The sequence below is a fragment of the Patiria miniata genome, unplaced genomic scaffold, assembly GCF_015706575.1.
Source record: "Patiria miniata isolate m_02_andy unplaced genomic scaffold, ASM1570657v1 HiC_scaffold_3, whole genome shotgun sequence".
In the NCBI taxonomy this organism is placed as follows: Eukaryota; Metazoa; Echinodermata; class Asteroidea; order Valvatida; family Asterinidae; genus Patiria; species Patiria miniata.
In genome coordinates, this window is record NW_024037069.1 from 7,133,391 (window position 1) to 7,155,642 (window position 22,252).

The 22,252-nt window shown below is 38.6% G+C and overlaps 1 protein-coding gene across 1 annotated transcript; it reads right to left on the reverse strand.

Moving 5' to 3' along the window:
* Positions 1-5,435: 5,435 nt before the first annotated feature.
* Positions 5,436-22,047, reverse strand: LOC119738537 (plexin-B-like). Its single transcript, XM_038213442.1, has 27 exons — positions 20,897-22,047; positions 19,686-19,892; positions 19,190-19,315; positions 18,662-18,777; positions 18,080-18,212; positions 17,339-17,492; positions 16,910-17,009; positions 16,653-16,770; positions 16,222-16,356; positions 15,923-16,018; positions 15,662-15,770; positions 15,093-15,283; positions 14,538-14,692; positions 14,275-14,389; positions 13,643-13,779; positions 12,719-12,886; positions 12,185-12,266; positions 11,646-11,873; positions 10,260-10,436; positions 9,338-9,542; positions 8,522-8,689; positions 8,157-8,237; positions 7,540-7,721; positions 7,177-7,286; positions 6,769-6,931; positions 6,163-6,299; positions 5,436-5,751 (listed from the first exon to the last, which is right to left on the reverse strand). Exons 1-27 carry the CDS (start codon positions 22,037-22,039, stop codon positions 5,436-5,438), a joined length of 5,052 nt encoding a protein of 1,683 aa, XP_038069370.1. The 5' UTR covers positions 22,040-22,047.
* Positions 22,048-22,252: the final 205 nt, after the last annotated feature.

Below are 22,252 nucleotides of genomic sequence, written 5' to 3' on the forward strand. Positions count from 1 at the left end.
ACCGTGCCAAATGGGCTAGACGCAGAACAGCTAGTTGAAGTAGTTTAGGCGGTCTCATGTGTGCGAAGTGATTCTCCTCAACATCCCTCTGCTTAGTCTAAAGAGCAAAAGTTGAGTGACTGATGCTGTTGTCGGTACTCCAATGAAGGTTGTTCATGTTTGTTAAATCACTCTGCCGCTCAGCCCATACATAGCCACAGCAACATGAACACACCAAGAGTGGCAACAATCTAATGTCGATAGGGTGCGCAGTGCAGTACTGTATACGCATATTGATAGAAAAACATGTTAAATAGAAAGGTTTCTTCATGGGCCAACGATCATCATTTGTTAAGTTGCCGTAGCTGAGTTTCTACATTCAAATTTTGGGGTTTCGTTTCCGGGTGTTGAAACTCAAGGTCTTTTTAACAGTTCCCTGAACGGTTGGTGAACTCGCTCAGTTGACAGTACACTCAGTGTAAGTTGTTACTGTGATGAACAAAATATTTTTAAAAAATTACTGACTGGTTTCTATAGTTCTTGAGACTGACAAGAAATCTAGTTGTGACGAAAATAAATCCAATTCACAATGAATTTTCCCTTTTATTGTTGACTATTATTTCAAAGAATGTTCTGTTTTACTTTGATTAATCTAAATGTCAGGTTAACTTGTACTGTTTTCCATTTATATCCGAATACAATTCCTTTATAAAGAGAGTGTAGTCCTAATCTTTTTCACCGTTTAATCCGTAAAACAACTTATGGAACCATAGAAATTCAGTATTGCATCATGACACGTCATGACACGCAATAACCTCTCTGTCTAGTTTTCAGTTATGCTCCGGTTCTGTTGTTTTTATAATGCCAGCATTACGAGATGGCAAACACGTTTTCTGGCAATAAACCCAGCATGTCTGGATAAATCACGAAGCTAAGGATCGAGTTGTCTACCCGACTGACAAGAGTTGTGTAGGAATAACTGGAGACAACAAACAGATGAGTGTCCTTGATGAACAGCTGAGCCTACACTCGCAAAACCCAAAATGTTCAACTCCACATGCAGTAGCAAGAGAAGTCTATTGAAGTGTACAATTCTACAAAACATGACTTATTATGTACAGGTGAAGTCACGGTTGTTAAGCTCGAAGCATATATAATTGCTACGGTATGTCGTCATTATGGGAGCGACTCCAGCTACGAACTACCACAAGTTGTTTCCGTGAGTAAACTCACGCTATTAAAATTACGCATATTCAACTGCAGGGCAAATAAATATCCGGGAGCAAACTGGCGATATTAACAATACGTGTATTCAACTGCTGGAGTGCTGGACAAATACTAATCTACATTGGTTTCGAAGAAGTAAACACTGACTGTATTATAGAAGCACTACAAAGACGGTGTCAAGTTTAACAAAGGTTTGGTTGAACTACTTCCCTGAGAGGTACTTTTACACGATGGGAACCGACTTTAGTTTCCTGGTGCATACGTTAGGGTTGATCACTAATACACAGGTAATACTGGTCAAATTGGCAATGATAGATTGTTTTGTTTCACATGTCATTTTCATGGATTTTACTCACTTTTGTGTCTTGATAAATTTCCGTCTCACACTTATTCAAACGTGTTGTTAGTCTAGTTAGGTCTGACTGCAAAATACTCCAGCTTGTAATTAGCAGACGGTGCGACACGGTGTATGGCGTTATTATTGTGCGCATGACTAGCAGAGAGCGCAGGCTGGAAAGACATCCTCCTTTTTCAGATATAGCTTTGGGTTTTGGTCAAGTCTTTTTAAAATATTGTGTTCTAGAACTGATAAGGAATCGGGATACGTCACTTAATCAAAAGCACACAAAAACGAGTATCCACAAACTCGCCATTTTGTGTAACTATAGCGTAGTTAAAGAGGTTGACTTGAAAACAGCTCTCAAAAGTACGTTTTGTACTCATTTTATGACAGAAACAATAGTCGTTTTTATTTCATGACACTTTAGGCTACATATACCCGAAAAATGACGGAAATGTCTTCGAGCATTCCACAACCTCTTTAACAAACGGCGAATGTATTTGTCTTAATTTTTAGCAGATCATCATGAAAACAATCATAAATATGTTAGAATATTTAACAATACTAAATTGTTTGTAAGATCGGTTCTGGACAGATTCGTCAGTTCGTCAAACTCTGACGATTTATCTGAAATATTGTTCGATAATGAATCGAATCGAATTTGAACGAACATTGTATATGCGACAGGAGAGAGGACGAGAAACATTGGATCCTCCTCAAATCAATTTTTCAAACTGATGAACAATTCTAGACGTCAACGTGCATACAAACGAATATATTTGTCATCCTCCGTTTTCATATTTATCCCACAGGGAATCTGAGGCGTCTTTTCTGAGTGCCCCGCCCACTTTGTTAAAAACTCCAATCCAACGCTGTTAGGAGGAACGCTTTCATTGCCATGCAGTCTCAACACTGATGAGAAGGAAGGCGAGCATGAGGTACATCTTGCAAACCTTAAAGTACCTTAGCTACAGTTCCTCTGCATCGTTAGAAGTATCATACAAGCGACACTTCTAATGTAATACTTGAAATACATTGGGAAGTATTTCGTGTATAATCCTGAGCCAACCGGCGGTGTTTACAGGTCAATATCCCCTGGACGGTTTTATCTGGTTGTTGCATTGTTTAGATTCGTTTTCAACTGCATTTGCTGTCTTTAGTATCAATGTTGTGACTACAACCTATTTTATTTGAGTCTCCCGGATTTTCCCCAATCTCATTATACAAAAGTCAATAATAGGGTAGTTTGCTATTACTTGATGCATTTTCAGGTGTTTACGGTGGGATGGACTTAGTCGTACAAACCAATTAACACTGCATGAAAATCAGACTGGTGCTGGCCTTTTCCAAAGATGTGAGTTGTATTCTATGCTTTACTCACAGTTCTGTAATACTGAGTGAAAACACTGCAGTGTATTTCATTTCTCTTTATCCGGTGTGTAAGTGTGACGTCATTTGAACTTAACCATGCTTCTGCACATGGTGTGGCATTGGAACCAATGGAACCGGAAGTAAGTGCATCTGGAGTGCTTAGCCAATGGGCGCTAGTGATCAGTGGGGCGCGCGCGTGTATATGACGCAGTCACTTACGAACCGGATAGTATCACTCCTGCCAAAATATGGTAAGGACATGCTTTCACATAACTTTCATGTCTGTAACCATAATACCAAAAATCATGTAGGGCCTACAAATACAACTTACAAGCTTGAATATGCTAAATTGCGCAGTATGATATTATATTCAGATAAACGTAGTCAACTAAGCGTATAGAATTATATCGAATATATCGCATATAAAAGTTGCAATTAAGTCATGTTGTGTTTCTGCATTATCGAGGCAACATATGTGAGCGGCTTTTCTTACCTTACATTAAGAGGTTTTTTACAAAGGTGTGTTTATTTTTTGAAACAGCTTTAATAGATGCCTCTCCTTTCACATATGAAAAACACGATGCAATATATGTAAATGCAGCAATTTACATAAGGTAGAATGCATATTAATTTGGCAAAATAATGCATATATGCACGTGGCGTCTGTCTTCACAGACTAGTTTGTAGGAATATATGAATCTCCACTGAATACCAATTCAAAGGGATTCCATTTTTTTTTCATGAGAGTCTAATGGTACAGTTGTGTTGACAATGGAATATCCCTCAATCAATGTCTCTACTAAAGCGAAAACCTGTGCACACGCGATTGCGTTAGAACAGATATTTAGTCAGCTAGCAGGCCTGCATGTACATGTATTGAAAATATAACAAGTAATGTCAATTATGTAATAGAATATATGCAGATGGAGCATTCAAATTAAAAATGCCGATTTTAGTCGTTTTTGTATTGATTTAAACCAGGATTTAGATTAATGATTAAAATAAAATAATTCAAATCAAACAACCCTGCTCCCCAAAAATACTCTACAAAATGCATATCAAGTATAAGAAGAAAGTCATTGGATAAATCGATCTGTCTGTGAAATGTATGTGATTCAACACATCTGAACTAAAATTTGTCTTAACATTTTAAACAGAAATTCAATGTTGACTATAAGTTAGCAATATACCATTGCAATGCTAATAATCTGAATAAAAAGGTGATTAAATATATATATCTGTATCGAATGAATCATGATCCAAAAGCAAGATTAAATCAAATCAAATGAAAATCGAATACATGTATGAGCATTTATACAGCACTCGGTGCTAAAAAGGCTACAATCATTGTTAGATCGCCAACTCTGCAACTTTTTAAAATAAATCTTTCGAAGGTATTAACCAACTTATTCTGGTATTTTGTTAACCTGTTAAGTCAGTTTGTTTTTCCACATTAACTGGCAACCATTGAGCAGCTTCCGTTACCTTGCTTAAATAACTTCTTTTCAAAATTGCTATTTTTTTGCACCTTCGACAGAACACTCTCCTTTCACCATTTTTTAAACACTTTTAAAGGTAAACAAGATATCATCTCAATGAAATGAGTTACATTCTATATTTATTTCGCAGAAGAATGCATATGCACGTGTCATCTGTCTAAGTATATAGGTCTTTACTGGTGTTCCAAATATACAAATTATGTCAATTATGTAATACACTATTTAACTTAATAATTAAATGCTGAAAACAACTGTGTACAATACGTTAAATAAAATAACATTGCTATTAGTGTTTGCTCCAATTTTTAGTTTTATAGCGATACCGACAGTCGATAATTTATTGATAACTTCACCCATTTTTATATAAATGTTTTGTGCAACTTGCAGGAATCCGTAAGGAAATTTCCCAGTCGGCAAGTTATCAATTGCAAATAAACATTGTATGGCTTATTATTGTTTCACTGTTTGTACAGGAATGTACTGTACGAAGCTAATAGTTATATAATACAATACTGGAAAATCACTGTGTATTTTAGAATAAACGGTTCAAGTATTATTATAAAATTCGAACATTTTTATCTTTAAAATTAATCTTGCACTCATTTGCGGGAAATCAGAATATTATGAAGTAATACAAATTACGTATCTGTGAACGTTTCATTCAATGATGGTGAACAACAGTAATACCTCAGATTAAAATACCAGTGTCCATAAACAACAATGTCAATCGCAGAAGAAAAAAGGCATTTGGCACTGGTTTAAGACGCTTAAAAAGCCATGTTTTAGCTATTAGTTAAGCCTGCCACCTTCTATATATTGTAAACATTTCATTCCAATACACGGAGAGAAAAACCTAGAAAGGTCAAATCTTTTTTCTTAGGAATGAAAGTGAGCAAGGAGTGTATCCTATAGATCCATCTTGATCAATAATGATTTTAATATATTGGCCACTTGAAACAGACTTTTTCTTTAAACCATTTTCTTTTCGGATACTTCTTATCTGGGAATTCGCACGTCACTTATCTAATGACAATTTTATTGACATAATCCAAGGGATCATGGGTGGCGGTCGCATGGCTCCCGCTGGTTTCTCTGTCACTACACGGGCCGTCAGCACCAAAGGCGGTCTCCTGCTGCATCGGGACCAGATAGCTGTCGTCTGTGACACCAGGTTCTTCGCGATGTTCGATGGGTCGCAGACCAACCACACCCGCACTAGGAGCTGCTACGTAGTCACGGTCTCCCTCCAACAGTTCTTCCAGCTCGTTGGCAACTTGGACGAAGGTGCAACGTGACTTGGGGTTGTCCTGCCAGCAACGTACCATTATGCCGTAGCTGTATCAGTCAGCAAATGTAACAAGAATCATTAGATGCTGCATGCTTGATCGTATATCAAAATGTGTTTGCATTTTTACTTGAAACCCCTGACAATACACTTTCCATCATTACTGATTACTCAAGCACATTGACCCTACATTTTTGAGAGAAATGTTTGAGAACTGAGTTTCCCTTTTTTCATTTGAAACCCCAAACAAAACACTCTACACTGTTTCTCACAACTAGAGAGTGTTATACCTACTTTCAATTATGTTAAACCTTTGGGGTAAAAAAAAATGCATTAAGATCCCTTCACCTTCAGAAAAATTTGAGTAAAATATAAAAGAATCGTGCATACTTTTACAGAAGTTAAAACGGCATTAGATGTGTTATTACTTAAAGGTAATGGTGACCGCTGTTTGAACATACATTTCTGGCGGGCAGTTCTTGGGAGCATCCATGCGTTGACCTCTCTTCAAGATATCATACACATCTTGGTTGGGAATTCCTGGATACGGTTTGGCACCCTTACTGAAAATCTCCCACAGGAGTACACCATATGACCACTGTAGAAAACCAAAGAAGACAAATATCTGTCAATGTTAGAGACCATTCGAATGATGCCTGTTCAACTGAGCTACCGAACAGTTGACATGAGCGAGCTGGAAAGGGTAGCCAAGATTAACGAAGATTGACCAAACTACATTGTATTTGAGTCTTTATTGAACTGTTTCATGAGATCTTGTGTCAAATTGAAATAAAAACGTTCATTACTAAGTTAACTTAGAAATCAGTTCGAGGTGGGCGTCTTAAGACGAAATACTCCAGCTAATGAGGGTCAGGCGCCTTGAAAACATACCCTATGTAAATTATCAATAAACTGACGTTTCATGACCGGACATCGAAGTTCATGTAGTTTCTCTTCGAAGGATAGTTCCACAGAACGCAAAGAGATGTGTTTTGCTTTCTTTTCCGTTAAGATCTTTATCTAAACATCATCTAACATTCCAATCAAAGATGGATTTAATTGCGTACCACGTCAGTCCTGGCGTTGTACACTCGACGTTCCATGGACTCGGGAGCCATCCATTTGATAGGCAGCTTAGCCTGGGCATCGCCGCTTGTGTAGTAATCCGATTCGTGCATGTCACGGGACAGTCCAAAATCCGCTATCTTCACCAGAAGATCACTATCCACCCTAAAGAGGTTGTTAAACGTTGATCTTACTTTGGGGTCACATCATTTAAGAATTGCAATGCCATTAATTCGAACTCTGGAGTTAATTCAACGAATGCCTGTCCATTGGTATCTCTGGTGCACTAACATTATTTTCGATGAAACAGCTGACCGATTTCTCGTAACATTCATTTTGCTTTTACTTAAACACATATATAAAGACATGTGTAAAAGCCCCGGATGACATAGAAGAGAGGATACACTTACATGCAATTTCTTGCCGCAAGATCTCTGTGGACAAACTTGTGCTGAGCCAAGTAACTCATACCGAGTGCGGCATGTGAGGCAAACCTCATCAGCAGAGATGTCGCCAAGGTCTAAATTAAAAGTAAAAACCTCCAATGAATAAATAAATACTACACACTCATAACAAAACACATGACATACGGTTTACGAAATGGGGCAGCATTTTGTTTAACAAATCTCGTGAGTGAACTATTATTTATCAAACGTAACAACATCTACCAAAATCACCATTAAGTGAGTTCCAAACTCATGCCACTCATCACCAATTCTTTTATCAAACCTTCCTCTATTTATTATCGACATTGATCGCTCTTGACTACATACCTGTTTCTTCTTGACCAGATATGTCTTGAGGTCACCGTTGGCCATGAAGGGTATCACCACCAAGGGGTTTTTGACCGCGTCAAAGGTCAACCCCAGAAGCCCCAGAACGTTGACATGGTCGAAGGTTTTCATGATCAGGCCTTCCTCCAAGAACTTCACCACATTTTTCGGGTCCGAGGTGTCTATACATGCAAAAGTAAGGCATTTATATGTGATAACTGGCACGCCCAACTTACATTTGGCCAAGCTACAACACAAAAACAGGAACTTGTATTTCAACTTATTTTCATCACCAGAAAAAAGCAATAACCCAGAGACACATTCAATTCAGTTCAAGAACATTTTACAACCAACAATTCGCAATTCTAAATGAAAAGACTCTTTCGGCTCTTTCATTCAAGACGCACATTGATTAATGTTTTTTCGTTCCTCTTTCTCGGTAGCCAACACCTCTTCTGTAACTCTAATCAGCAACAAGTATAATCAAGACCAAAATGCATACCATTCTGAAATGGGCCCTTTTTTAACCGAGGAACAATTTTCAATGCTTTGTTTTGAATCCATGATACTGTCATAGAAAACATCTCTCACAAATGGCCGACATTCTCATCACCAACCTTGCACTGTCTTTACGGCCACAATTTGATCTTCCCCTGACGTATCGTGTAGAACAGCTTTCAGTACACGCCCAAATGCACCTGTAAAATTTATTCAAGTGTTTTATACTCATCTTTGCTGATTATCTTTTGCTGGTACGAAGACTAGCCAGCTGGCAGACCAACCGACCTACCGACTTACAGACCCAGCGACTGGCCGAGTCCAAATAATTTCCTAAACATCGAAACGTGAAAATGTGTTTCAATCACGCCAATAACGCTTTGCACACACGGCCCTTTATGTAGGCCTCTCTTTCTCAGGTAAAATAACAGCTTACACTTTGAACTCATGAAATGTTCATAGTTTCGTCGTACAAAGTCACTACCTTGTCCGAGAGTTTCCCCCAATTCCAGTTGGCTGAAGGCGATATGAATGTCGTCGGGAACGAAGCTGACCTTGTTGTTCAGGACAATGCGCTTTTGTTTTGGCTGAGCAGATTCCGACTGTTTCTGGGATCTATACCACCTGCGTCTTTTGACGTGGGAATCAATTTCTGAAGAAAAGAGATACAATGTCGCATGAACAGTAAATAACGTAATATAGTGGTAAGTTTACGAGCACGTTCAGGCTTACAAATCACCAGACAAAACAACCTTTGCACGCTACACAAGATTCACAAGTTGTCTAAAATGGTAAACACAATCTTGACAAAAGAGTTCTATATTTATTTTTGTTTTTGTAGAGAAATTTGTTTCATCCTGTCTACAACTTGACAATATACAGTTAAATGAGGAGCACGCCATTTGAATTCTTTTGCCATGTATTTTACCATCAAAACTGGCTGCCCGTTAGCAGCCATCTTGAGAGTTTTTTTAGAAGTAGAACATAATTTAATACGGAGATGTGCAGCTACGTACTGTTTAATTTTTTTCTAAACTATCATAATTATGTTTGAAAATTAGAAATTGATAAGTAGCCGGTAGACACAAGTGATGAAGGATAATTGGCTTTGAAATTTGAAAGGGTTTCGTGTTGTTTACCATTTCGCCGTCTTGCAAACAAGTGATTTTAACTTACAAGAGCATACTCATATAGACTGAGATGATACTCTCTCTTCACCACAGTTTTGTGCACCTGTTTCTAGCACTCAGGAATTAAATATTCGAGTAAACTGAAGTCATCTCTTGCCACCAGCACTTACCGAGATGAATCGCCACTATCCTGCCCAATAGTCTTCGGTCGTGGGTGCGCTTCCTTTGCAATTGTTTGCAATACAAAAAGGTAGCAGCGAGCAGTTTCGCCATGGAGAGTGGAATGACCAAACTCGGTACGAGTATAGCGACAAGTGGCACCGTACTGGGATAGACCAAATAGCCCAACCTAAATTGTAAGTTATTGTGGCGAACCTATGGAATAACACAAATGAAATAATAAACGATTCAACATAGACTTGAATAAACGATTCAACATAACTGACATAGACTTAACCAATTTGTTAATGTCGACAGTATAATAACCACTTTTGAAGAAACAATCAACAATGACGAAGTAGTGTAATTACGTTTTTGGGAGAACTGGCCGAATGTTGGGTGTTTTTGAACCTTTCGGATTGAGTAATACAGATGTTCAATCAATCTGAGGAACAATGTTTAAACCTAGCTCAATAATATTCTATCCTAGATGAGCCGCTTTTCTTGGTAATTTTACAGCCAGAGGGGTCTTCTCTTCAGATTTCGGGAGTGTAATGACCGAATATTATGAAATTCTTTGACCGGAGAAATACTGATTCCAATTTTCGAATTGGTTTACTATTCATAATGTCGAAACAATTGAACAAAAACTGTGAAAGAACTTCACATTTACAAGGTTGTACTTAAAATTTTGTTGAAAAGCTTCAGAAAAACTTCATTTCTTTGAGATGTTTTTAAGGATAATATCAAATTAGCACAATAAAAAATTACCCGCAAGTCTGTAAGGGCGTACAGTGGCAGATCTATACGGGGAGGGTAAGGGGATAAACATCCCCCTTGGGGCCGCACAAGAAGGAAAAATCTCGAAAGAAAAAAACAATTGACAGCTACCCCCCCCCCCCAATTCAAAAATGGATCCGCCCCCTGACTTACCCATACCACAGGCAGACCCTTCCCGGTATCTTCTCCCATGTAGTCACTGGCTGCTGGTGCCTCATCGGGCAATTCACAAACGAGTGCTGAATCAGTGATCAGGCTAACGGGACATCTCTCTACGCCGATCGTCACGATGATTTCTCCCTCTGTGATGGCACTGTCAATCCGCTTGCCCTGTTTAAGCATCCAAAGGTAATTCAAGTTTAATTGTTTTAAAGGAAATTTATTGGTATCTGCATTGGTGTATTTCGGAAGAGTTTAGTCTTTTCGGTTGTGACAATTAATGCTCAACACTTTTATTTATTTCTAAATATGAAGGTCATATGGCTGTATCACACGTACGAACTTCTGACGTTTTTTCATGTACATGTACTTCTACACACCGTGTGAGGACTGAGGTAAAAAAAAAACCTTAACTTTTAATTCACACCATATTTACATTTGATTTTGCAATGACTGATCTGAGTTTGATATGAAGTTTTGTAACTCAGCAAGAGTTACCAAGATAGGCCTACTGTATTTTGGGAAGATCCACTTGATTCAGGAGGAAGAGATATCAACTTAAATTTACCTTGAGTCACATATTAGAGGTGTTTCACTTGGTTCCAGCCCAAATAGTCCGAAGGTTCTTTAGTCCGAAGGGTCATTAGTCCGAAGGTTCGTTGGTCCGAATGCTCAATAGTCCGAAGGTTCGATAATCCGAAGGTTCGATATTCCGAAGGGCCCATTAGTCCGAAAATAGAATAAGGTTAATTAATCCGAAGGTTCGATAGTCCGAATAGACGATAGGGTTCGATAGTCCGAATAGACAATAAGGTTCGATAGTCCGAAATGAGAATAAGGATCGATAGTCCGAATGGGCAACACGGTTCGTCAGTATGACACTTCGGACTATCGGACCTTATTGTCGATTCGGACTATCGGACAATTTTTGTCGATTCGGACTATCGGACCTTATAGTCTTTTTGGACTATCGAACCTTATTGTCAATTCGGAATAATGAACCTTCGGACTATTGAACCTTATTTTCGTTTCGGACTATTGAACCTTCGGACTGGTTAACCTTATTCTACATTCGGACTATCGAACCTTCTGATAAATGAACCTTCGGACAAATGAACCTTCGGATTAACGAACCTTATTTCATTTTCGGACTAACGAACCCCCTCTTATGGACATTTTGTGCATTCGCACTATCGAACCTTCGGACTAAAGAACCTTCGGACTATCGGAACTTCGGACTATCGGGCGGGCCCCGTTTCACTTTACAAAGCACTGTATAAGTGTGCTTTGTGCACGTTTACCGACAGGCCCCATATCTTTGTACAGACAGAAAAAACAATGAAAGGATAGGCGCATAGAATAAGACACGCGTATACCAACCGTGATTGTCAAGGTTTCTCCTTCTTTTTCCTTCATACCACCTTCAAATTTGTTATACATTGGATCCTCAAAGTACTCCAAGTCGACACCGTTATCCTGAGACCATGTCAACAGTTGAGTGACCCCATCCATGATGAAGCCAAAGGTCAAGTTTTCATTGCTTATGTCGAGGTCTGTTATGTTAGGAGACGGGCATCGCATCTCTGTTGCAGATTCACCTTGACATTCCTGCAAAATAAAGACCCACATCAGTCAGTTGACGATTCTGTTCAGCATTAGCTCTGGTTGACAATGGCACCCCTCTTTGTTTCTACTTCAAAACAGAAATGTGTTTAATGATGTAATGGCTGTCATTCTTTACATAGTACCTTTATTGCCCTTTTCACAATTAAAGTGGTCGTTCGCGGTAACTCAGCAATAAAGAAGATGTAAACAGTTTCCTAATTATATATGTTGGAAGAGTGGAGCAAGTAGATATATTGTGATCGGTGGTTAAGTGGAAGTTGAGCAGGGATAGGACGGTATAACACATTTCTCACCTCATTTGCATTACTGACAACGATTTTACGGTTTCCACTTGTGTTTAGAAAAGTGCCAGTAACCGTCAAAGTTCGACCACCCCTGACAATTAGAAATACCGATGGCAAATACTGAAAATACATTTCATACACTGAAAGATATTGGTTGGTGTAAAGAATCAATTTAAACAATTTAGAAATGTATACGCACATGTTCACTTCAGATATTTTGAGCAAATGACATTTTGAAGTTTAGAATAAAGCGTAATATTTCACTGTTCACTGATTCTTAAAACAATCAAGCACAAATTTGGCTGCAAGCTTGCTGTCTTGAAAGCCTGCCTTACAATAGAAACATAACACTTCACAAAACTAATACCTAGACAAAAATTTCTTTTTACTCTCATTTTTTGTTCGCATGTAAAAAGTTTTAAAACACCGACATTTTCTATGGACAATACAGTCTGTAATGGTTTACAGATAATGTGGATGATACCAATTGAAGTATATAGCCCATAGTTAAACAGATGAAGACAAAAAATCATGTAGACTTACGAAACGATGCTTTTCAGAGGAGACACCTCAGTAATGGTGGGATTCTCAGTGTACGTGTACATATCTGATGAGGTTCTCATGGCCCCATCAAAGGAGACTTTCACAACACCTTGATATCCGAGTTGGCCAGTAGTGGTTGTGCATTCTAGCATGAATTTAACTGGTTGGCTGAATAATTTTGGGAAGAAATAAAAAATCACAGTTAAGTTTTCTGCAGAGATGTTTACCAGGCGCGGTTCTACAGGAGGCTGGGGGAGTATTTAGGCCCAAAAATGTTGTCTAGCCCCCCCCCAAAAAAAAAATTATATTGAAAAAAATGCCAGTAACCAATTCAGGAATTTGACGTCACATGCAACTTGTCTCCCCCCTCCAAAGAAAAAATTGAAGGGGGCATTTGTCCACCGTTTGGTAATACAGTGTGTCCGATTGTAAGACTTTACCAGCGCTCCCCATAGAAAATATGGTACGACACCCCCCCCCCCCCCCACCCCTCCCCCGGAGGCCTGATAAAAACCGTTCTAAATTTCAGCACGCCTTCTGGCAAAAAATTCAGGATCCACACTAGCCCCCCAAAAATATAGGCTCTAGAACCGCGCCTGGCGTAAACTTGAATTCATCTTTGTGTGTGATGCTCCTTATATTAATACTGAATGGATGAATAGCAATGTCTCAAGGTAATTCGATATTGGACGAATTTAGAGCAATTCCACAGAATAGGATAAAGTCGATTTTTATAATAAAATCTATAACTAACAAAATCCCCTCCACAAAGGTGGGAAAGGAAAATCCTTTTAACTGAAGTTTAATAGAAGTCGAAATGATTTTTTGAAACTAAAGATTGCACCAATGTTGGGGAGATCCCTCTTCTTCCTGAATTAATAATTATCGTACAAAACACTGTGTATTAGGAAAGAGACACAATACCCTGTTATGTTGCAAGGATAGTCGCCGATGAACGCTTCAATATCGCGTCCTGTGTTGAGAGCTGTACCATTCACACTCACTGCCGTCCCACCGGCTTCTGGGCCAAGGCGGGGTTGGAAATGTGTAATAGCTGGGTCCTGTTAACAAAATACATCTTATTACAACATTTCTAGAACTGTGTTTGTCCCTCACACAATTTCCACAACAATTATATTATTGTTATATTATATTATTGTTGAAGTAAGTATTTGCTAGATAATCGTGCATAGCATCCTCGAATATTATTGATTTTAAAAATGTTGACGTTTCAAACGTAAATCTGAGATACGTTTAAGGAAATTCACTCAAACGCCTCGGATTTTTCCAAATATCCTCAACTCAAACGTAACATTTTTGATGTCAAATTATCAACTTATTCAGCTAAAATATATCTTATCATTGCTCCAGCTGACATAATGTGGTGCCGAACTGCTAAAAAAAGAACATTCGTGAAACGACCTCATTCGTGCTCATTTACATTCCGTGATTACTATTTCAGTGTAAACACATTTTCTTGGACGCTTGTTCCTTTTCCAAGCAGGTTCCTCAGTGGCTGAGTCAATGTAGACGAGTGCGTGCAGGACATGACTTACTCTGAAGTTAAAGTTGACTGTTCCTGAGCTGTGTTGCATTGTACCATCTGCACCCGTGACTGTTAAAGTAACCAACTCAGCTCCTACACTTTCTGGTCTCGTTCTGCAGCTGACACTGAAATATAAAGTGATAATGTGACATTAAGACAAGGAGGTTCAGCAAAACCTTATCCACTCTGTACACTTTTACAATTTTACAATGTTCCACAACATGGCAACAAAAGAGAAGTAATGTCCTTGCATGGAGTATGATTTGACCCTACCTTGCTCCGAGTTGGTAGTCTGAGCTTAATCCAGCCAGATCACAGGGCTGATCGCCAACCATCACTGACACGACATCCTCAAATCTCCGACCGATATCAGTTCCCATCACATCTATGACTGTGTTGCCTTCAATGGGCCCAGTCAAGGGAAATACCTAACGCGTGATTTGGAAACAATAATAACATAACACACAAAAGCAAGTACAAATATCATGGAATAATGTATTCCAATACAACACATTTTTAGTAAAGATGCATAACTCTTCAAAGATAATTTGTTCTACTTAGTGGCTTATATGCAGTCAACCATATCGGCCTACTAGTGGGTATTACGCCTTTGTTTATGCAGTCATAAGAATGGTTGTTGTTTTTTCATCTTGCACAAGAACGAAATTCCCTTTTTTCATTTTGTCATAAAGGCAGGTCAAATGGATACGAGATGTGATTCATTTGGTGACTTCAATCTTTGATACTTTGTGTGACGTATCCTCGACTGGAATATTCAAGATACTTCAAAGCGAATAATATTCAACTGGAGAGTTGTATATTACTTACCTTGCTCAGAACTGGATCAGGGCAGTTCAATCCGTTATCCAAAGTCACTCTAGTTTCACTGCAAACTTCATTCAGTTTGCAAACACCAGACTCGCTCGGCATGGCACCACACCAAACACATTCGAGCACTGGGCGGGCTGTAACACAACGGCTGCAGTCTGGCTTTTGGACCTCACACTTGTACAACGTTACTGTTTGATATGAGCAGAATACTAGATAATCTCATGGCTTTTAACAATATTTTAAAGACCAACTTCCAATGCAAAACTGTTGATATTAAACGAAGAAAAGCATATGAAGAGTTTATTTTAAAAACGCGATATACCCATTTAAAAAAAAAGGAATTTGCACGGTTCTGAACTTTAAAGAATATTAAACAAACATCATTTGCGTTTTGTTGTATTCTTAAATTCGATACTGACTTTGGGCAGTCAGGAGTGGGTATGACTCTTATAGGTAACAAATTGACGTTTATCACGTTTTGGAAATAATCTCTTTTATATAAATATTTTAGACTGACGAAAGAGTAAATCTCCTCAACTTATTATCAATCAGTCTTTATTCCTTACCATCAAATCCATGTATGTCATCTAGGATGTGCGCAGCACCGCTTGTGTCAGTCCATGAAACAGACAGTCCCACTTCCATCTCTTGTTCAACATTAGATAGGTAGGTGTACTGTTGAAGCAAGCAAGCAACTTTACCTTTTAATACCTGAAGCTACAACATCAACATTGTGCAAGGCCAGTATGCAAAATGAGCGATAGCTTTCATTTTTATTAAAGAAATTAGCAATCCAAGGCTAAAATACAAGTTTCAGGGTAACTTACAGCCTTATCTTGGCATGTGATCCTATCTCCATTGCGATCTGCATTAACAGCCTGTGGCGATCCCTCAATGTCTAAGCTGCACTGATAGCTAGAAATCTGCACATGCAGAAAGAAAGGGAAAGAGTATTAAAAATTGTATTTTCTTCTACCAGGGGATGAATTAAGCAAGGTGTTAACTGGATTCAGCGAAATCTTGAAAATGTCACTATCAGGCACTGATAGGGGAATATAGACGGGGGTTAACGTTGACATCAGTTACGGATTGTCGTTGTTTGTGTTAGTTGTGTTAATAAACAAACCTCAGCTTCGTCTGGCAGGTTTGTAGTCATGACAGTTATGCTCCTCATAATGTCATTAGGAAGCAGAACTTCAGCGGTCTGGTTCAGCAGCTGAGGGCAAACCTCAGGTCCTGTGACTGCAGAAGCAGTCGGATTCTGTAGGTAAACGCCAACAAACAACAAAGTATATGTCATTGCCTCCCCAAAATATACATCGGCTTCAATTTTTAACTCATGATCAACAGACATCTGATAAAGATTAGCTAAATTCTAAAATAAAAATATAGGAGTACATGACAATTATATAGTTTCGTTTTCAATAACTAGTAATGCACAAAATACATATTTACCGAATAGTCGACATATAGGATTATACAATCAAGAGATTTAAGCAAAATAATATTTTTTTTTCTTAAAAAAATATCAGCCTAGCTTTTGTATTTTGTTCTCACGTTATCTCCAGTAATGATGATTTCATTAGCACGTGTGCATGTGGAGTTTTCATGAGTACATCTGTTGTCAAACACGCACCAATCGCAGGCCCAACGACTACCAACGCAGGATACACAGCTACGTAAACAACCAAAGAGAACTGAATTATTTAGAGATTAAACAAAATCATCAGGCAAACGTACTGGGAAAAAAATATGCATTTAAGCAACCTAAAGGAAAACAAATTGAATTTCAAATACAACTGATTAATACTCACGAGGTGTGCGTTGAACACTCATAGAAGTAGAAGTCGGTGTCTATGAATTGAACTGAAGTTTCAGATGACTCAACACTCAAATCTACGTGTACTGCATCATCTTAGCAACAGATAAGAACAAAACCACCTCGTTTATGAGTTGCAATAGACAATTCGAAAATGAGCGTGTATTTTTAAATTACTACGAGTTCAAATCGATTTTTGTGGGTACCAAATGTAGACATCATTTTAATGCTAACAGTAAGTACGTCAATGTACCATATTGTACTGCCTACGATCACATTCCTCTGTTGATATAATGCGATTGATTTACAAGCTTTATTTCATTCTAGAATGGACAAGAAGGAAACTATAAGTCGACTTTTTGAATGCTTGTTCTGTATATTTTGCCATAAATAACATCCTATGGACGTCTCTTATTGCACTTGCCTCCTTGCGGAATGGCATGTATCCCATCACTAGGAGGTGATGTACACTCTAGTACTTCACCATTCTTCGTAGCTGGAGATTCGAATGACCCGAAATGACATTCATAACTCTGGCCTGTCCCTAGATCAGGTAACTGCTGCACAGTCAGGGTGATCTAAAAGTGAAAGTAAAAATATATATATTTAAATACTAATATTTATTTTATTAATATTCAATGAACTCCAAGAGTTAGCTCCATTGGTCAGGGGTACTAAAGACAGAGTCAAAATAACATTTAGTGAGCTCAAATGACTGGGAATGAGCGACAGGTATAGTACATGAAGCACGACATTCTGTATCATTCTGACTCGCGATAAAATATTTTCTTAGAGAGTCACAAATTTAAGAACATAATAAAAATGGTGATATGAAATATACCGTTCACTATACGAAGCCTAAATTCATTCAGAGTACAGCAAATAAATTGCGCATAATTTTATACAAAGGAAAACCTATTTAAATTCTGGAGATCCCTGTGAAGCAAAACTAAAATTATTAGGCCCTATACATGTACGTCGTTGGTACCATAGGCGTCGCATTGACGATACATATTTCCACATACCTATCCGCCTATCTGGAAAATTCCATTACAAATTTGCACTTTGAAGTAGGCCTATAACGTGTTTAATTTCTAAAGCAGGTTTCATTTTTGTTCCTAAACGGATGCAAGAAAGATGTAATTTAAATGCATCTGTCTCTCACCTGTTGCTCATCGACTGTAATTGGTAGGTTATCATAGGGCGCTACATCATTAATATTAATGCACTGAGCAGAATTGTAGGCCAACCATCGAGTAGATACATCAGGTGATGGACAGTCGGAATATCTTGTACATCTGGGGAGGAATTCAATGTTATCATGACCAGGGTAGCTTGGTAGTCGAGAGTTACCAAAAGCCAAAAACCAAAATTGAAAAACAAGAAAAGTCCTACTTTCCAGATTTCATTGCGAAACATCAGTAGGTCATCACTGAATTAGATAGATCGTACGAAATTTGTTTCACATACAATTACAACTTCGACGTTTGACTTTGACTCCACGTTTCGAAAAAGTGTGCTCTCTTCGTCGTCAGGAGACTGCCGGGCTCGTACTGGTGTAGTTGTTTTAGTAATGGAGGCTTGGATTCAGCATCAGGAGGATTCTTCAGGAGAACCATTACAATGATACAACATGAATGATACATTTCCATACATGTTGCACCACGTCTGAGTGGTGACAGACTACCGTTCTTACAACTCTGAAATTACTTATCAAACTACTCTAGTGGCTTCCCCTATGACTTACCTTCGTTCCAGAGTGCACCATCCACAATATGGGTCTCCATCATTCCCTGCATCAGTCCCAATACACGTTTCGCATGAAGTGTATTGGCCACAATTCTCAACGCGAAGCTTTACCAACTAAAGTGTAAAACATATTGTAACTTTTTTGACAATCTTAATGTTGAGAGAAAAAAGGATTTGATTTCAGCAGAAAAGTTGCGTGTTTTTTTTCTTTCAATCTTGAATTTGGTTTTCAGTTTACGAAGCAAAAAATGGTAATGTTTAATATGTCCATTTGGCCAAATTGCTACGGTCTTAGTTGATAAAGGCCTAAATAATAGTACCTCATGGTTTCTATGACTTTTCATAAATGACTGAAAATCTAGTTGTTGGAAAAAAAAATGTGCTTGTCAGCTTAGCTTTTGGCCTTTTCCCCTACAAAGTTTTTTTTTTCTGCCGATGCGAAGTCCACAGGTGAAGCTAACTGGAGCAGAGATAGTAATTATTTAGTTAACAGCAGTCCTCCGTGGCAGGTTAGGTATGCGCTTACCTTTTGTTCCGTCAAGAGAAATAGTACACGTGTTGATTCATTAACCTTGATATCTGGCAGAACTGGACTGGTATCAACGCTAATGCGTTCATACAGTCGGCTGGCAGTGTTACTTTCCATATGAACCTAATGACAAGATGACACATAGGACCTAAATACATCTGTCTACATTGTACATAGAGAGTTAAGAAGCTTGAAATGGATTTGTGGATATTAACATAAGGTCAACCCGGCATGCACTGCTTGCCTTGAGTGTATGCTTAAGCAGCGTCGTTCATGCAAGCCAATTTAGTAAGAGAGACCAAAATTATAGCTTATTATTTCTCATTTTTAAAAATCAATAACTTTCGAGAATAATTGCGTCCTGCTAAAAACTGAAGTCTCGAGTGCAAGGGAAGTACACGAAATGGTTTGAAATAAAACTGTTGCTAAATAGTCCAATTTAGGCTCTACGACGCCTTCAGTCATACAATTCAACCGATTAGGGATAATTTACCTTGAGTAGATCTCCACTCGATGTTCCAATTAAAGTGATGGTGTGGTTGACTTCTATAGTGGTTATGATGGATGACATGAGAGTACCAGGCAGCTCTAGAATTGCCGTGGATGGAACGGGGGCTATGCCCTTGGCGTACTTGAATAATGGCGTTTGATTTTGATCATTGGTCATGGGTATGCAGAAATAGCGATCCAGAATTTCAATCTATAACGAAAGTGGAAACAAGAAACATGATTAAACAGTTAAAGCAATATCGTGGTTCGGCAGTGGCAATTATCAAGACACATTAATCCAGGAAGTTCCAGGAGAGTCGTTGATGAAACGAGAATGAGTGCTTTAGCATGTTTATTGATGTATCAGCCAGGGGACTGTTAAGAAAGTTGCCTTGTTCAACCGTCCTCTGTGGTTTAACCTATAGTTTGCACCATTATTGCAGAAAGAATCAGTTTGAACCGCTGTGCCTTTAAATGAAGTGGAGAAGCGGGACAGAGGGCTTGACTTTACTCGACAAGTTTGCTATGCATTTGGGGGGCATATTTAGGGCCTATACAGAGTAACGGACATCAAGAGCAGAATAGCGATGGCAAAGAAGCGCACACTGGACCTGGTCCCCATCTGGAAAGATAGAGGCGTCGATACATTGTCAAAATGTTACATTTTATACTATTTTGCAGTTTTTCCTCTTCGCTATTCTATATTCACTCGTTGTGAAAAAGCAGCATGGTTTGCACGTATATAGTGCTTAATGTTTTACAATGATTAAGACGACTCTGGACGATTTTATTTTAGGTTAGGCAACCTGTGCATTTGGGTTGGGTTGAGTTGAGTTGGGTTGGATTTACGTCACAAAAGTACAGGTAATCCGCCTTTTGATTCGTAGACGTGCAATTTACAGATGCATACCTTATGCTCTTCAAAAAGTGGATTTTATTTACTTTGTATATTTTTTTTTCGGATTTTATCATTTTTGACACAAATAACCCGCTCCGTGAGAGTCGAATTGTTGTCTACTAGCAGCCAATAATTCAAAATTTAGAAAGAAATACTTCAATGTCTCATTTTATTGCTAAAAATTCTCATTTTATTAAAAAAACAGAAATTGAAAACAAAACCTGTTAGAGGTGTAACTCGAAAACAGCACAGGAAATTCATTTTTGAATCTTATTAGAGAAATGGCAGCATCTTTCTTAATATGCTTCTGTACTCACCTCGAACGTACTGCAAAAAGAATAATCCAAATAGTCAACAGAGTACGTATTTCCATTCTGAATACATCCCCGCACTGCTTCTCTGAAGGCATCCAAGATATCCGTCATCCTGTACACACACAATGCTGAGTGATCGATTGGTACACCACTGGTACCCGGGGCTCCTTGGTTCTTGGCAAACACAGCATACAGCACCTGCTCGTCTGCATTGAGACCCAATGATGCCGCTAGATCAGGTCCTGCTGGTCCAAAGTGAGCTGCTTGCACCAAGCTGTACACACTGCCATCTGATCCACTGCACTGTAGGGTAATTTCTGTGTAAGCGTCTAGGTTTGGACCACTTTGACAGACTCTGCTTATCTTAGAAACAAACTGGGCAGAATCCAAATCTTCCTTCTGGGAGGCGACAAAGTATGAAAATCCGATGTAGGCAAATGATCCAACATATTTCATGTAAAATCGTACCGCATTTGCAGAGTTTTTGAATAAGAGTACATCTTCATTGTAAGCTCCCGATAACAAAACATTCATTCTGAGGCTTCTTCTTGTAATTGGTAGAAAGTGTCCTTGATTATCAACGTTTTCACCGGTATAAGTAACAGCCACATAAAGCATTTCTTGCCCATATCTATCTAGAGCAATCAGACTAACAGTAGATGCGTCCTCAAACCCAGCAACGTAACGAACAGACTCCATCGTCACATTACTAATATCCTGTAACTGTCGTAACTGACAAATACCATCATACACACCACCGCATGCTATCAGGCTGTTTGGCCGAGTACTGTCAACTATCAGTATCTTGTTGTAGTTATTTGTAAGGTGGCAGGGCATCACACTATCTGGCCTGCTGTCATCACAGGTTGTAACATTCTGTATCTCTGTCAAACTACTGTTCAACCTGTACAACCAATTGACAGCTCCCACATACACATCGCCATGGTCACTCAATGCAAAATGATTGAACTTTGATGCACGTCTTTCGTTTTCACCCAAAACATCAGGATTGTCAAAGCTGGATAACTCATAGTCTGACAGGTTTCCGAGCCACTCAGCTGATGTGGATAACACATTTACGCAGATGACGCTCCAAGACAGAACAATTGCCCACAAGAGGGCGGAGTGTCTCCTACAAGACTCCATGATCTTCAGTTCACGGGGGATGTTTGATAAGATGGCAATGCAGCCTTTTATATCATGCAGTGGGTCAGAGAGAAACGTATATAGTCACAGGCTGTAAAAAAAAAATATAAAAATTACCAAGGTTTACAATACAGTAAGGGAATCCACACAATGAAAAGTTTACAGATAAAGGATGGTTCTCCTTATTTCTAAATGATTTTTTTTCACAATGTT

Bases quoted from the DNA above. Each gene is read 5' to 3' on its own strand.
- LOC119738537 (XM_038213442.1), bottom strand. From the start codon at position 22,039: ATGGAGTCTTGTAGGAGACACTCCGCCCTCTTGTGGGCAATTGTTCTG. The intron at 19,893-20,896 runs GTGAGTACAGAA...CTTTCGTTATAG, and splicing joins CTTTTTGCAGTACGTTCGAG to ATTGAAATTCTGGATCGCTA. The intron at 9,543-10,259 runs GTAAGTCAGGGG...GTTATTCCATAG, and splicing joins AGGGTCTGCCTGTGGTATGG to GTTCGCCACAATAACTTACA.